Source organism: Phyllobates terribilis, unplaced genomic scaffold, assembly GCF_046119375.1.
Source record: "Phyllobates terribilis strain yellow unplaced genomic scaffold, ASM4611937v1 Scaffold_2__4_contigs__length_985480577, whole genome shotgun sequence".
Taxonomy (NCBI): domain Eukaryota; kingdom Metazoa; phylum Chordata; class Amphibia; order Anura; family Dendrobatidae; genus Phyllobates; species Phyllobates terribilis.
In genome coordinates, this window is record NW_027362762.1 from 75,091,557 (window position 1) to 75,109,149 (window position 17,593).

Below are 17,593 nucleotides of genomic sequence, written 5' to 3' on the forward strand. Positions count from 1 at the left end.
CTTTAATTGGCTAACATATTGATGAGCTATGCACGATATAGGTCATCAATAGCTGATTGATTGGCTATTATTAACTATGGCGGTTGAGTGGATGTTGACAATGTAGGGGGCCATAACTGCAATAAGAGGCAATCAAAACATCGTAACTACCCCCATATGGTATCAATAAAAATGTCAGCTCAGGGCGTAAAAAAATAAGCCCTCACTCAGCTCCAGATCCCAAAAAATGGAGACGCTATGGGTCTCCGAAAAAGGAGACAAAAACTATTTTTTTTTTTTTTTTTGTACTAATTTCCCCACCTAAATAAAAAAAAAAAAAACTATACGTTTGGCATCTGCGTACTCGTACTGACCTGGGGAATCATATTGACAGGTCAGTTTTACCAAACAGTGAACATGGTAAATAAAAAACCCAAAAAACAATTGTGCAATTGCAATTTTTTTTCCCCAATTTCAACACACTTGGCATTGTTTCCCCGTTTTCCAGTACACGATATGGTAAAATCAATTGTGTTGTTCAAAAGTACAACTCGTCCTGCAAAAAACAAGCCTTCATATGACCATATGGCCAGAAAAAACAAAAAAAAGGGTATGGCTCTTGGAAGAAGGGGAGGTAAAAACAAAAATGAAAAATTGCTGGGTAGTAGGAGTTTTTTTAAAGGGGGTTTGCATTTTCAGAAAACCTCTGTTCTCCAGCTGCAGTTTGAGTACAGCGCAGGTTTTTTTTTAAATCCTCTGCTGATTCTGGTGTCTGTTTTTGTCTGCAGCGCTGATGTCACATCAACAGCGCTGCAGTCAATCAGCAAGATCAGTGGCTCTTGTCGTCTGCTTGGGCAGAGCCGCTGAGCTCAGTGACTGGCTGCAGACAATAACGGAAAAGACCCAGCACTGGACCCGGGTAGAGTGATTAAGCACAGTTTGGCTTTTTAAGCTGTGCCGGTGGACAATAGTTTTATAAAAAAAACAGAAAATCACTTTGAGCAGTAAGAGTTTTTCCTTCAGATTTAGAATTTGTCCATTTTAAAAGTCGCACATTTTGACGCTATTTGACTCCAGGGAAGGGCTGGTATCAAAACAATTAGTATACTTCTTTCTTCGTTACAAACTGAACCCTAAATCTGCATGAAATCTATCATTTATCATGTTCCTTAGGATACAGTTTTTGTTGTTGCAAACAACGGAACAAAACCTATTAAAGAAAAAAGCCCAAACCATCTTTTATTTATTGTACTTGCTTAGAGACATTGTTAGAGATCTACTGATAGGGAATGAATTGTGAGCCCGATGGGGACAGAGATGATGAGGTTTGTAATGGGCTGTGCAAATGAATGGTGCTATAGAAGCAAGCAAATACCTGTGCTACTCAATTCTTCTGGACCCCCTTATTGAATTTTGTGGTGGTCCTTTTGTTGTGTATTTTGACTTTGTGCCTTTTTAGCACTTTGTATAAAGTAGAAATGGTTTGGTTTTTTTTTTTTAATAGGGCGTCACAATTTAGAAACGGAGACTTCTCAAGTTGGCCGGAAACAATTGATTTTATAAGAAGTTCTGTTTTTAAGCTGTTCGTTATATAATGATATGGTGTATCTATAAAGGCAATAAAAGTGTAACAGATGCTGGTCCTACTCCCATCTCCAGAAATGTGGTCCCCGGGACCTCTGTCCCCACCAAGTGAGGTAGCAGCCGTCCACTGCCCCAAGGTGGAGATGGATCGGAGATGAGGCCGTGGCTCTCTCCATTTACTTCTATGGGCGGCGAGGGTTGGGAGACCACAGTTGTGGACAGTCCCCAGAGGGGGTCCTTACGTCAGACATTTGCCGCATATCCTATAATATCTAAGGTGGGAATACCCTTGTAAGATCTGATTACATGAGTACTTTGGACACATCATACGAAGAAAGCAATCACTGTAGAAGGACATCCTGGTTGGAAGAATAGAAGGAACAAGGCGAAAAGGAAGACGAGCATCCCGATGGCTTTATACTATCAAGATAATGGTGGAGTAGACCCTGGTGGACCTATCTAGGCTTCCACAAGATTGATCTTCCTACAGATCGTTCATCCATCAAGTTGCCATGGCTCGAGATCAAGCTGAAGGCCGTTAATAATAACAACAATAATTACATGTGTGGATCAAAACTACTTCTGAGTTGTAGTCAAGCAGGAAACTGGCTCCAAGCGCTGCCTTGAGGGGCGAAAAAAAAATAAAATCTTGGCAGCTTTTGGAAACGATGGGGCAGATTTACTGATCTTGTCGAATACTTAGTCTGCAAAATCTAAAACTGACCCTAGATGAGACAGCTATCACTCCCGACTCCCTAGAACACATTGCCAAGTGTTCAGGTCTTTTCAACAAAATGATTCGATGTTGAAAATCCCACTGTCCGATCCCCATCATCTCTCGGGTTACAGTCAGGAGGCCCCCATACATATTACATAGTCAGCAGGTCCTGTCGAAATCGATGGGTTAAGTCAACTTTCATCTGGCGGCCTTAAGACAAGACCAAAAATATGACTTTGACTCATGCTGGATGATAAATTTGGTGTATCAATAAGCAGTCTAGTAGAACGTTACACCATCTATTGCTCCATAAATTTGTGCCTAAATTAGCCACAACTGGGCCATGATGCCGCATTTTAAGTCAGATTATGTATCAAAACTCACCTTTTTTTTTTTGCCCAGAGGAATCGCATCAGCATACAGTTGAAACCAGAAGTTTACATTCACTATATAAAAAGATGCATATTCATGTTTTTCTCGATATCTGACATGAAATCACAATAAACCTTTTCCGTTTTAGGTCAGTTAGGATTACCATCATTTTTAACATTTGCCAAATGTCAGAATAATGAGAGAGAGAGAGTGTTTTAAAGTGAATCTGTCACCCCGTGGGAGACATCAGACCTCTACTATGGACATACAGGGTATAGAAAAGTAAATCTATACTTACCTGTATGGCCCATAGTAGAGGTTTGATTGCAGAGAAATCTGGTTTTATACAGTCTGTTTTCCAGAGGCTTGGAGTCCGGGGGACGCCAGGCAAACCCCTCCGATCTGCTTAGTATTCCCCTAAATCGCCGCCTCTGTGCAAAAATTACCATATTCCCCCTTCCCCTGTGACGTGACCAGCTCTGCCTCCCCTCCCGCGCATGCGCAAAGCATGCCTCCGGCCCCGCCGCAGCCTTGTATTGCGCAAGCGACGGTGAGTCAGAGACTTCCGTTCTGCTGGCAGTGCGCAGCCAAACGGGGCCGGAGGCGCGCATTGCGCATGAGGGGAGGCAGAGAAGGGCACGTCACAGGGGAGGGGGGGAATATGATAATTTAGCACAGAGGCGGAAATTTAGGGGAATAGTAAGCAGATCGGAGGGGTTCGCTTGGCGTCCCCCGGAAAACAGACTTTATAAAACCAGATTTCTCTGTAATGAGACCTAATATGAGGCATACAGGTATGTATAAATTTACTTTTCTATCACCTGTATGCCTATAGTAGAGGTCTGATATCGCCTAGGGGGGGTGACACATTCCCTTTAAGGCATTTTTATTACTTACTGCAAAGTCAAAAGTTTACATACACTAAGATTACTATGCCTTTAAATAATTCTGGACTGCCCATATGATGATGTCATGTGTTTGGAAGCTTCGGATAGGTTTTTTTTGGCAACATCTGAGTTAGAGACACCTGTGGATGTATATATAAATATATAATAAATTGGGTACAGTAGTTCAATGCAGTTTGTGGGGAATATTTTTTCATAAGAATTTGGGAAAGTTATGAAATGTCCTATAAATGTCTGTCCTATTCCTGATCTAAGGGTCTGGACTTTTAGCTGAGATGAATCTGTGCTACAGGAAATTTATCACTTAAACATGAGCCGTGTATGAGGGAGTCGGAGTCGTGGAGTCGGAGTCGATGTCCTGGAAATTGAAGAGTCGGAGTTTGAGGTTTGGCTTACTGACGCCACAGCCCTGGTCTGAGGAAGGGGGTCTATGTATTAGAAGCCCCACATAAAGTACTTTATTTTAAAAAATGAACTCCAAAAATTATTTAAAACTAAAGGGGTTGTCCCTTACTTGGACAATCCTTGCTATATTGCCCTGTGTAAAATAAAAACAGCCTGTATTCACCGCCAGTGCTGGCGCCTTTAAGTAATGTAGGCGCCATGTGATCCCTGCAGCCAATTAGATTCACTCTTACTTCCTTTGTACGTAATGGACATTCGGAGGCAATCAGAACTGCTGCTGCTCTCACTTCTTAAACTTTGGGAGAACGTACAACTCTGGAATACTTCTTATTGTATTTTTTAAGGGGGAAGATTAACTAAAAACAGAACTTCTATCACTGTTTTTTTAATTTAGCACTCACCGAGAGGGATAAATAACAGGTCAATTTCATAGTATAGGGTCAAATCCGCCATACACATTAGAGTGATATCTGTCATATCCATTGGGATGTGAGAATGATCTCATGTATATGGATGAGCTACAAGACACACCCGCGGGCGTTTGCTTCAGCCGTATTTCAAGGCCCCGCTGCAAGAGCTCTCAAGAAAATACATGAATTGTAAAAATTATCTGCTGAACAAAGAATCATTTTTATAGAAGGATTTGTTGAAACCTTTGCTATTCTTATCTATCCCTCCCTTCCCTGTAAATCTCACATGAATTACAGAGTTGTAAATGGTTAATCACAGAGCTATCTATCGATCGAGGGAGATAAAAATAAGATCAGAGCTGGAAATGTATTTTTATTTTATTTTTACTGAATGTATTTTACTCTAATCGCAGGAGTCCCTGCACGCTATAACCACCGCTAACAGCAAGTTCAGAACACGAAAAGTGTACAATTATCCTGGTCTCTAAATTGTGTCAAGTCACAGTACAGGAGTACTACACACGGCGACGTCACAGTGCAGGGATACTACACACGGCGACGTCACAGTGCAGGGATACTACACACGGCGACGTCACAGTGCAGGGATACTACACACGGCGACGTCACAGTGCAGGGATACTACACACGGCGACGTCACAGTGCAGGGATACTACACACGGCGACGTCACAGTGCAGGGATACTACACACGGCGACGTCACAGTGCAGGGATACTACACACGGCGACGTCACAGTGCAGGGATACTACACACGGCGACGTCACAGTGCAGGGATACTACACACGGCGACGTCACAGTGCAGGGATACTACACACGGCGACGTCACAGTGCAGGGATACTACACACGGCGACGTCACAGTGCAGGGATACTACACACGGCGACGTCACAGTGCAGGGATACTACACACGGCGACGTCACAGTACAGGAATAATACACACAGCGACGTCACAGTACAGGGATAATACACACAGCGACGTCACAGTACAGGGATAATACACACAGTGATGTCACAGTACAGGGATAATACACACAGTGATATCACAGTACAGGGATAATACACAAGACGACATCATAGCATGGCAATAAAAGCACATGGAAATGCCACCATGCACTCAGTGACCCAATGGTGAGAAAATTGCAAATTTTCCAAAGTTTAATTTCTCTGCCTACAAGACAATGTCCATGTTATGCTAACTCATGGATTCTTTCGTTTACCCAACCTAACACCTTTTCTTTAGTTACTAGGAAAGTGGATAATTACAAAATATCAGCATTAATTTGGTGTTCAAACCATCAGAATCATGGATAAATCACCAAAAAATGGCTTATATTAAAAAAATATATAACATTTTTCAACTCTTTCCAAAAAAGTAAAAAAATGATGAATCTGTCTCCAATTTCATGAACATTGATATATACCCAACATTTCCATTTTGCTTACAATTTTTATTAAGATCAGTTTACCTAGCATCGTCCATTGTCTTGATGAGTCGGAGATGAATTTCAGGTGTAAAGTCACATTGGGGTCTTGGAAGAAGGCCTATGAACAATAATGAATATTGATGTACTTTCTTTAGGTGAATGCTCTATCATAAATACATTATATTTATTTCAGTTCGGAAACCTGAAATTGTCCCTTTAGGAGGTGAAGCTCGATATGTACGGCAAGAGGATTCACAGTAGTGTGTCTGCCCCTTCTACTACACTTGGTAAGTTAGAGGCGGCAGATGAAAAGTTTCTTTTTTTCTTTTTTACACTACTCTCAACACTTTGCAATAACGCGGGTGAGGCTTAACAGTAGAAAGCAGCGCCATCCGAAAGATTTATTGTAATCTATGCCAGAACCTGACGCAAATCTTTGCTTGCTCACAGTAGTCGGACATATGAACCGGCAAATATACAGATTAAGAGGCAAATTTGTTGTGTTTGTTGGAATGACGGACTAAGTAAACTCCCCCCTTATATGTCCTACGGAGAAGAAGCGGCACGTTGTGAATATGGAAATGTCATTAGCATACGTTATGTCCGCTGGACACAAAGGGACTGACGCTGGCATCTGATAAAGTCATTCACAAGAACTGTCTGCCACTAATGACATCCACAGATCGGGGGATTAGTATCGCTGCCTTCGCACTGACTCGCCCGACAGCTGAATGGTTAAGCAGCAGGATGGCGAGATGGAAAACTCAACCCGGCCTCCACCTGAGCGAAGCATTACCGGGACTGAATAATTCAAAAAATGTACCATATACTTTTATGGAGGGTGGTGTGTTATTCTGTAGATTATATAGGATCAGGAGTCATCTCATCAATACTGGCCCGGGAATGTAGAGCGGATCTGTCACCAGGGTATGCCCTCTATCAATAGTGGGTCAGGAATGTACAGCGGATCTGTCACCAGGGTATGCTCTCTATCAATAGCGGGTTGGGAATGTACAGTGGATCTGTCACCAGGGTATGCTCTCTATCAATAGTGGGCCGGGAATGTACAGTGGATCTGTCACCAGGGTATGCTCTCTATCAATAGTGGGCCGGGAATGTACAGTGGATCTGTCACCAGGGTATGCTCTCTATCAATAGCGGCCCGGGAATGTACAGCGGATCTGTCACCAGGGTATGCTCTCTATCAATAGTGGGCCGGGAATGTACAGCGGATCTGTCACCAGGGTATGCTCTCTATCAATAGTGGGCCGGGAATGTACAGTGGATCTGTCACCAGGGTATGCTCTCTATCAATAGTGGGCCGGGAATGTACAGTGGATCTGTCACCAGGGTATGCTCTCTATTAATAGTGGGCCGGGAATGTACAGTGGATCTGTCACCAGGGTATGCTCTCTATCAATAGTGGGCCGGGAATGTACAGTGGATCTGTCACCAGGGTATGCTCTCTATTAATAGTGGGCCGGGAATGTACAGTGGATCTGTCACCAGGGTATGCTCTCTATCAATAGTGGGCCGGGAATGTACAGTGGATCTGTCACCAGGGTATGCTCTCTATCAATAGTGGGCCGGGAATGTACAGCGGATCTGTCACCAGGGTATGCTCTCTATCAATAGTGGGCCGGGAATGTACAGTGGATCTGTCACCAGGGTATGCTCTCTATCAATAGTGGGCCGGTAATGTACAGCGGATCTGTCACCAGGGTATGCCCTCTATCAATAGTGGTTGGGGAATGTACAGCGGATCTGTCACCAGGGTATGCTCTCTATCAATGGTGGGCCGGGAATGTACAGTGGATCTGTCACCAGGGTATGCTCTCTATCAATAGTGGGCCGGGAATGTACAGTGGATCTGTCACCAGGGTATGCTCTCTATCAATAGTGGGCCGGGAATGTACAGTGGATCTGTCACCAGGGTATGCTCTCTATCAATAGTGGGCCGGGAATGTACAGTGGATCTGTCACCAGGGTATGCTCTCTATCAATAGTGGGCCGGGAATGTACAGTGGATCTGTCACCAGGGTATGCTCTCTATCAATAGTGGGTGGAAATGTAAATATGCATTTCTTCCTGAAATGACAATTTTTTTTAACACACTTTGTAACGTACCTCTGTTATTCTTCCTAGAAATGTAAGAATAAGCAGATACATGAGTGTTATAAGTCGTTATGCTACTGTTCAATCAGTGTTCACAATGTCAAATAAAAGGACACACCCCCTTTTGATAAGAGAAATGACTCCACCCAGTTGTCAATTTATTCATAAATTTCCAGGAGGAATAACAGAGGAAGGCACAATGCAGAGTTATAAGAAAAGATGCTTTGGGATTGTTATTTCATGGGGAATAGGAGCATTTACTATAATGGAAAGTGTCAGGACCGATGATGGGACCTCTGTGATTTGATTGTTAGATACCAATAGTTTAGAGGTTTGTAGATCCTCAGAGGAGGAGAGAACCTTGGTGGAAGGCATTAAATCTCCTTTTATGCTGATGAACAGAAATAACTAGGAAATTAGTAATAAAGATCAATTCAGATGAGAAATAGAAGTGCGGAAATATTAAGAGGAAAGATTGAGCAGAAGGACCCGTCTAGGTTGCTACAACCTACCAGGACAAAGTCATCCTGCTGATAGGACTGGAAGTACTGCTCGTAGCGGAAGGCTTGGGCTGATAATCGACCATTCATGGACCTGACATGGAGAGAAAAAAATTACAGGTTATATTGAGAGTTACATCTCCAAAGAATAAAAAAGATATATATTTCTTGTCAACAGGTTGGCGTTTGGGAATTGGTCTCTCATCACTGTTCCTGCAAGTGTATTCAGAGCCTTTACCAGGCCATTAGAGAATACCCGTTTTTGCAATACTTAAAAAACTTTATTTCCCCTATTTGATAACAATCATTCTTAGTGTAGGTATTTGCACATGTCGACATGTCAGGGGGTTATACCCTGTAATCTGTCTGAAAAAAGCACTAAAAAAAATGTTCTATGCATAGCGGTGTGTCAGGAAAATCACCATCTCCTATGAAGACCAGATACAAGCAGTCAAACAGCCCCGATGCCTGCACACTGCGGTACGTTGCTCTGCCGTCGTCAGGGCGGAGACGTACGCCTGCGCAGGAGCGCGATGCTGGGGCGACTGTGTGGATGACGTAGGGACGTGACATCCACACGAAGCAAGAAGGACGATGGCATCGCAAGAAGGAGGGAGGCACCGGACCAAGACGAGCGACACCCCTTGAACCAGACCGTTCCCTAGGTGAATATAATAAAAGGTATTTTTCTTGTCTTGCAGGTCAGGGGCAAATATACCGCATTATAGAATGCTGTATATCAGGCCTGGAAGGTGGTGGGCTTATCTCATATCGGTCATATTCGGTGACAGGTTCCCTTTAACTGGTTAACAGCCATTAAAGGCACATGATGGCTGATTAAATTCAGCCATCACCTACCGGGAAAGAGGCGAGCTCGGCACGTAAGTCAGGGCGCCGGCATATGACGTATTAGTAAGGTGTTAAAGGGTATTTGTCAGCTTTGTAGAGGAGACCCCAACAAGTGGAATCTACACTTTGCAGATAATTTCTGAGCAGAAATAGACATGCGATGCGGATTTGTTTGTGCAGATTTTATCCTTTGCACTGCAAAAACTGAAATCTGCATGTGACACCAGAAGATTTTGCTGCAGATACTCTTCGGAAAAAAAAAAAAAAACCTTCACCAATTTGAACCTAACCAAATATTCTTTGGGGCGTGTAAACTGAGTGGGAAAAAATCTGCTGCAAATGTCACCTTCTAAATTTCAAAAAGGCGCAATTTGCTGTAAAATAAGAACTGAAAGTAAATTTTTCGTGCAGATATATTTTTTTACTGGTACTGTGTTCTTTTCTTTGTAGGGATCATTCCATTTTCAATATACAGTAGAATGATGTGCTTTACCAAAAAGCTCTATCTTGCTCTCATCTGTCCACAAGACGCTTTCCAAGAAGGATTTTAGCTTTCTCACCTACATTTTAGCACACAGCAGTCTAGTTTTTTATGTCTCTGTGTCATAAGTGGTGTCCTGCTGTAGTGATGAGCGAGCGTGCTTGTTTAACCCTTTCGATGAGCACGCTCGGTTCCTTTCCGAGTATCTTCAGCGTGCTCGTATATTAAGTTTGAGTCCCTGCGTCTGCGTGATATAAGGCTGTTAGACAGCCTCAACACATGTGAGGATTCCCTAACAAGCATTCAATCGCTGCATGTGTTGAAGTTGACTAACAGCCATAAATCATGCAGACGCAGGGACACAAACTTAATATACAAGCACACCGGATACTCGGATAGCACGTGCTCATTTAACCCTTGCGACGAGCACGCTCGCTCATCAATAGTCTCCTGCCATATCATTTCATTTCATTCAAGTGTCGACGTGTAGTTTGCGCTGACACTGATGCAACCTGAGCCTGCAAGACAGCTTGAATTTCTTTGGAACTTGATTTGGGCTGCTTATCCTCCATCTGGGCTATCTTGCGTGGCAACCTTTCATCAATTTTTCTCTGCTGTCCACGTCCATGGAGATTAGCTACAGTGCCATGGGTTGAAAACTTCTTGATTATGTTGCGCACCATGGGCAAAGGAACATCAAGGGCTCTGGAGATGGACTTGTAACTTTGAGATTGTTGATATTTTTCAACAATTTTAGTCGTCAGACAGTTCTCTATTCCTCTTTCTGTTCTCCATGCTTAGTGTGGCACACAAAGACACACAATTCAAAGATTGAGTCAATTTCTCCCCTTTTTATCTAGCTTCCGATGTGATTTTCATATTATCCACACCTGTTACTTACCACAGATGAGTTTGAACGAGCATCACATGCTTAAAACAAAGTTGTTTACCCACAATTTTGGAAAGGTGCCAACAATCTTGTCCAGCTCATTTTTGGGGGTTAGTGTAAAATTACGTCCAATGTGTATTATTTCTCTGTCTTTTTTCTTTTGTTCCAATACACATAACATGTGTATAACGAAACATGTGTTATTGCAGTAATTTTCTGGGAGAAATACTTCATTTTCTGGAACAATTTAAAGGGGGCCAACACTTTCGGCAATAATTGTAGGTTACATTATCCCGAACTCAAATAGAGCTACAATAATTTTTTTTTTTTTTACTTATTTTTTTAAGCAGGAGTAACAAAATCATAAAAAAGTTATGAGGTACCCAAAGGTTTTAGCCTAGGAATTAAGAGGCAATGTTAAAATTACAATGTAGTCGTATCCCCCGCTTTACCAGCATCTCTCATTACATTACATTTTAATCTCAGTAAAACTGAGACCCGTGTGAAGGAGCTGCGCTGACTCCGGTCTGATCACATTTTCTAAATCCAGTCTCCCATACTATACTAGAAAGGGAAGGCAGAAAGTGTTCACGAGACCTTAAATCGTCCCAAAAATTTCCAGCGTTTACTCCCAGCACTGAGCGAGCGAGTTAACGGTATTTACTTGTTATTAACGAGCAAATAGAAGTGTGATTGAAGTCCAAGGGGGAAAGGAGCCGGGAAGGAACAGGCAAGCCTGTATTGAGCTCTATTTTAACTTGGCATGAGTGGCTCGATTTGCGAGACCCCAGTCCAGTGTCCAGGTCAGTAGTACCTGGTAGTCAGACAGGAGGCCGCAAAACTCTTACCTTCCCAAGTCAACGCGGCTTTCGATTAGCTAGGGCTGGTGCGACGTCATCTGTGCAGCGCACGCCAGCCCTGACAAATCAAATGCTGCTCCAGGGACGCCTGAAGGCAATAGATTCACGGGTCTCCTATCTAGCTGCCAGGTACTATTAACCTGGACGCTGGGCCGGGGTCCCGTCAACCACTCGACTCATCTCTATTTTTAACCCCTTTCCAACTGGGTGAATTTTAATTTTGAGTTTACATTTTTTCTTCCAAAAAAGGCATAACGGATTTATTTTTCCATTGACACAACCAAACTGAAATTTGTCCAAAAAAACATGAATTTGGTTTGTGTCAAAATCGATTGTGTGAGGGTTTGATTTATTTTGGACCAAGCTGATGTATTTATTGATTTGGGGTATGTACAGTCCTGCTCATCGTTATTGGCACCCATGGAGTTTCGGTATATAATGTGGAATATCTCCTGAAAATAATGAATCAAGTGAAACAGTTTTTTTGTATAGAGACTCGTGATAAATATAAAAGAGCAAATAAGAAACAATAATTTAACCCCTTTACGACCTTGGACGTATGAGTACGTCCAAGGTCGTATCCCTGCACTCCATGCCGGCTCCGGCACTCATCATCGATCATGTGCCCCTAACAGCCACGGGTGGAATCGCAATCCACCCGCGGCTGTTAACATGTTAAATGCCGCTGTCAATCTCTGAGAGCGGCATTTAGCTCGCGCTTATAGGAAGCGTGTCATAAGGCTCGGCCTTGGGCACCCTTGTCACATAACCGTGGGTCGCCGATGGATTGGCACGACAACCCGGGGTCTGCAGGAGATGCTATCAGATGAGATGCTATGAGAGTGTCATGCCAGGTGTGGAAAAGACTTAGAGCAACACAGAGGGAAGAGGGAAAGGGAGCCCAGACACTAGGGAAAGGGGGAAGTGGAGACCTCCTAGTCTGGTCTAGTGTCACCCTGTCTCAACTACCGTCCCTATATTGGTTCTTCAGCAATTGCCGCACACGTGCCTCGCCCTGTCTTTCCCTGGCATATGGCTAAGGCTAGGGAAGGAAGGAGATGAGCACTAGTCAATCTCCACTAAACTCTGTAGACAACAAGGGTAGATTGCTTAGCTTTAGATGACTCCAGACAAATGTGAACTCAGCCTCAAGCTCCAGAGAGGACGAAGTACTGCTCTTGCTAAAACCTCACAAGTAGTAATGAATATCGCCAGCACCTCCCTCTCAGACACACCAGGTATATATACACCCAGGCCAGGGAGTTAATTAGCTAGAGGGAGGTAGCCGCTGAGTCCTATAGACAGCCAGCCTCTAAGATGTCTGTAATGCCAAAAGTAGAGATCTCCTGCAACCAACTGCATGGCGACTGTCTGTCACCTCTGACACACCCGTTTCAGAGAGCCACCCTACTGTGAGTAGCAAAGGCGATCAGACGATCGCAGCTTCTAGTCTCCCAATGAGACTATTGAAGCTTGTGTAAAGTGAAAAAAAAAGTTTCTAAAAATATTAAAAAATGGAAAAAAATATATATAAAGAGTTCAAATCACCCCCCCTTTGCCACGTTCAAATTAAAACAATAAAAAAAAAATCATATATACACATATTTGGTATCACTGCTTTCAGAATCGCCCGATTTAATCCAGTAAACGGTGTAAAGAGAAAAAAATGAAAAACGCCAGAATTATGTTTTTTTTGGTCGCCGCATCATTGCAATAAAATGCAATAACAGGTGATCAATGGATCATATCAACAGGAAAATGGTATCAATAAAAACGTCAGCTCGGTGAGCAAAAAATAAGCACTCACCCGGCCCCAGATCCGAAAATGGAGACACTACGGGTCTCGGAAAAAGGTGACTTTTTAATTTTTTTTTTTTTTGCAAACTTTGGATTTTTTTTCACCACTTAAATAAAAAAAGAACCTATACACGTTTGGTATCTACGAACTCTAAATTACCCAGAGAATCACAATGGCAGGTCAGTTTTACCATAGAGTGAACGTGGTTAAAAAAAAACAAAACAAAAACGATTGTGGAGTTGCACTTTTTTCTGCAATTTTACCGCACTTTGAATTTTTTTTCCCCATTTTCCAGTACACGATATGGTAAAACCAATGGTGTCGTTCAAAAGTACATATTGCCCATATTGACCGAAAAATAAAAAAAGTTATGGCTCTGGAAAGAAGGGGAGCAAGAAACGAATACACAAAAAACGGAAAAACCCAAATTGGTAAAGGACTTAAAACAAAAAACAATGGGAGGAAAAAAATAGAAAAACCTAAAGCTTGCGGTGACAGTGGTATCAGCACGCGGTATAAGGCTATGTGCGCACGTTGCAGAAATGAAGCAGAAAATTTCTGCTTCATTTCCGCATGTCCTCTCCCGGGAAAACGCTTGCGGAATTTGGCAAGCGTTTTTTGCGCGTTTTAGAAGCGTTTGGGACATGCGGAATTGCCTTGCGTTTTTTATTGCATTGACAAGGCAATTCCACATGCGTAAACGCAAAATTAATGGACATGCTGCGGATTTTTGAGTGCATCAAAAACGCTGCGGAAAAATCCGCAGCATGGGCATTGAAATTGCGGATTCTCATTGGGGACCATGGGGTGCGGATTAACAAGCGTTTCACAAGCGTTTACGCTGCGGAAATTCCGCAGCATATACGCTTATAAAACGCTACGTGGGCACATACCCTCGATGTTCCACCTAGTGGCTGTGGGATCAGATTGCAGTATAATCCTTCTGCGACTTGTGAAGGGAAGTGCGGAGGATTGTAACAGAGGGAGCGCCCAGGCCACGCAGTGGGTGCGCTGAGGCCATGCAGTGAGTGCACCGAGGGAGCGCTCAGGCCACGCAGTGGGTACGCTGAGGCCACGCAGTGGGTGCGCTGAGGCCATGCAGTGAGTGCACCGAGGGAGCGCTCAGGCCACGCAGTGGGTACGCTGAGGCCACGCAGTGGGTACGCTGAGGCCATGCAGTGAGTGCACAGAGGGAGTGCCCAGGCCACGCCAAGGGAGAGTCTAGGGTGTGCCGAGGCCATGCAGTGGGTGCGCCGAAACCACGCAGAGGGTGCGCCGAGGCCACGCCAAGGGAAAGTCAAGGGAGCTCCCAGGCCACGCAGTGGGTGCGTCGAAACCACGCAGAGGGTGTACCGAGGCCACGCAGAGGGAGCTCCCAGGCCACGCAGTGGGTGCACAGAGGGCGCGTCGAAACCACACAGAGGGTGCGCCGAGGCCACGAAGAGAAGGTGCGCTGAAACAACGCAGAGGGTGCGACGAAACAACGCAAAGGGTGCAACGAAGCCATATTGGAAATAACGCCTTACACTGAGCCCCGTGTCATGTGGGGTCCTAACAGTATCCAAATTGCTAAAAGATGAAGGTCCTGATCAGGAGAGCCCCCCCCCCCCCTATTATCACAGATCAGGCTTTTTGCTGACAGGCAGCACAAGCATCATCCAACACAGCAGAAGACATCACACCAGGGGGAGACTGTGGGTACAGATGGGCACAGACCAGTAATTACTAATTACCACTTGGTCAGCAGCTCCCGGGTGTCTCTGTCGTCAAGGAAGGTAAAAGTCCTGTTGGGCAGGTGGTGAAACGTGAAATTGCCTCCCCCGTCTCCATGCGCCATCTTTCTGCTTCACTTGCAGCTTGTATTCTACCGCGTCTCTGTCTCCTTGGCAACAAACCTCAGCCTGTGCGCCGGGAAAAGGTGTCCGGCCGGAAATGTTGCCGCCTCCTAAACGTTCCGCCTCGTGGCTGTGGGCTCAGACTGCAGTGTAATCCTTCTGCGACTTGTGGTGCTCCAGGGATTCATGGTCAATAACAAGCCTGGTTATTGTAGATTACAAGGCCCTTCAGAAAAGCAATTAGGACGTGTCCTGCTGACAAATATATGTCATATCAAATAAAGCTCTAGGGCTTCCTGAGTGTTATTTATTTATTTTTTGTTTGTAAAAATCGCCATGACCTTTATGCATTGTTCACAAGTTTCTTTTTTAACCCTTTCCCTTATTATCCACACGTCTCTAGTTCCTTCATACTGCGCCCTTTTTTTTTTTGCTTTCATTTTTTTCCTTCACTTTCTACAAACAACGATATATATTTTTTTCATCAACATCGCCGTAAGAGGCTTGATTTTTTTGCGTGCGACGACGAACTGTAACTTTGAAAGGCACTGAAAAATGTGCAAAAAAATTCCAAGTGAGGTGAAATGGTTAAAAAAAACCCCACAATTTCACATATTTTACATGAGTTTTTTGGGTTTTGTTTTTCCGTTGTCGGTGGTACAATTAATACGACCTGGCGGTCTGATTCTCCAGGCTACTACGATGACGGCGATACCAAACATCTATAGTTTTTTTTTAGATTTTAGTGGCTACAAAAAGAAATAAATTATGAAAAAATAAACATTGTGTCGCCATTTTCTAAAACCTGTAATGTCTTTATTTTTCTGTCGAGCCGTGCGAGGGCTCGGTGTTTTTGTGTGTTGAGCTGTAGTTTATTATTAAGGCCATATTGGGGTAGATACGACATTCTGATCAACCCTTATTGCATTAGGCCACAGCCCCACTATCAGTATTTGGTCAGTATTCGGTCAGTATATTTTCTCAGGAGTGGGAGCCAAAACCAGGAGTGGGTGATAAATGCAGAATTGGTGACTTGTTTCTATTATACCTTTTCTCTGATTGTTTCTCACCTGGTTTTGGCTCCCACTCCTGAGAAAAAATACTGACCGAATACTGATAGTGGGGCCGTGGCCTTATTGGGGGAGTTGCAGTGAATGGAAATCTTCAGATTGGGAAAAGGAGGGAGGTTGTGATTCGAATTGTGTTTTTTATTTTTTTTTTTTATAGTTTTACCCAAAAATTTTAAAGTTGTTTACCCAAAATTTTGGAAAGATGCCAGCAATTCTGTCTGGTCCGTTTTTTGGGGTTTTGTGTGAAATTATGTCCAATTTGCCTTATTTCTCTTTTTTTGTGTTGTTCCAATACAAACAAAGGAAATAAACGTGTATAATGAAACATGTGCAATTGCAATATTTTTCTGGGAGAAATACTTAATTTTCTGGAACAATTTCAAGGGTACCATGACTGTGTATGTATATATATATATATATATATATATATATATATATATATATATATATATATATACAGTACAGACCAAAAGTTTGGACACACCTTCTCATTTAAAGATTTTTCTGTATTTTCATGACATTGAAAATTGTACATTCACACTGAATGCATAAAAACTATGAATTAACACATGTGGAATTATATACTTAACAAAAAAGTGTGAAACAACTGAAAATATGTCTTATATTCTAGGTTCTTCAAAGTAGCCACCTTTTGCTTTGATGACTGCTTTGCACACTCTTGACATTCTCTTGATGAGCTTCAAGAGGTATTCACCGGAAATGGTTTTCACTTCACTGGTGTGCCGTCAGGTTTAATAAGTAGGATTTCTTGCCTTATAAATGGGGTTGGGACCATCAGTTGTGTTGTGCAGAAGTCTGGTGGATACACAGCTGATAGTTCTACTGAATAGACTGTTAGAATTTGCATTATGGCAAGAAAAAAGCAGCTAAGTAAAGAAAAACGAGTGGCCATCATTGCTTTAAGAAAATTGGGCAAACTTTGAAAGTGTCCCCAAGTGCAGTTGCAAACACCATCAAGCGCTACAAAGAAACTGGCTCACATAAGGAATGCCCCAGGAAAGGAAGACCAAGAGTCACCTCTGCTTCTGAGGATAAGTTTATCCGAGTCACCAGCGTCAGAAATCGCAGGTTAACAGCAGCTCAGATTAGAGACCAGGTCAATACCACACAGAGTTCTAGCAGCAGACACATCTCTTCAACAACTGTTAAGAGGAGACTTTGTGCAGCAGGCCTTCATGGTAAAATAGCGGCTAGGAAACCACTGCTAAGGACAGGCAACAAGCAGAAGAGACTTGTTTGGGCTAAAGAACACAAGGAATGGACATTAGACCAGTGGAAATCTGTGCTTTGGTCTGATGAGTCCAAATTTGAGATCTTTGGTTCCAACCACCGAGTCTTTGTGCGAGGCAGAAAAGGTGAAC

General features: G+C 43.2%; 1 protein-coding gene across 1 annotated transcript in view; it reads right to left on the reverse strand.

Annotated features, from left to right (window-relative positions):
• CFAP300 (cilia and flagella associated protein 300) overlaps nt 1-15,219 on the reverse strand; it is a 48,870-nt gene extending 33,651 nt beyond the window's left edge. The window contains exons 1-3 of the mRNA XM_073669691.1: nt 15,040-15,219; nt 8,442-8,523; nt 5,857-5,932 (exon numbers count right to left, since the gene is read on the reverse strand). Of these exons, the coding sequence (XP_073525792.1) occupies nt 5,857-5,932; nt 8,442-8,523; nt 15,040-15,143 (262 nt within the window). The 5' untranslated portion in view covers nt 15,144-15,219. The remainder of the gene's footprint in view (nt 1-5,856; nt 5,933-8,441; nt 8,524-15,039) is intronic.
• Nucleotides 15,220-17,593: the final 2,374 nt, after the last annotated feature.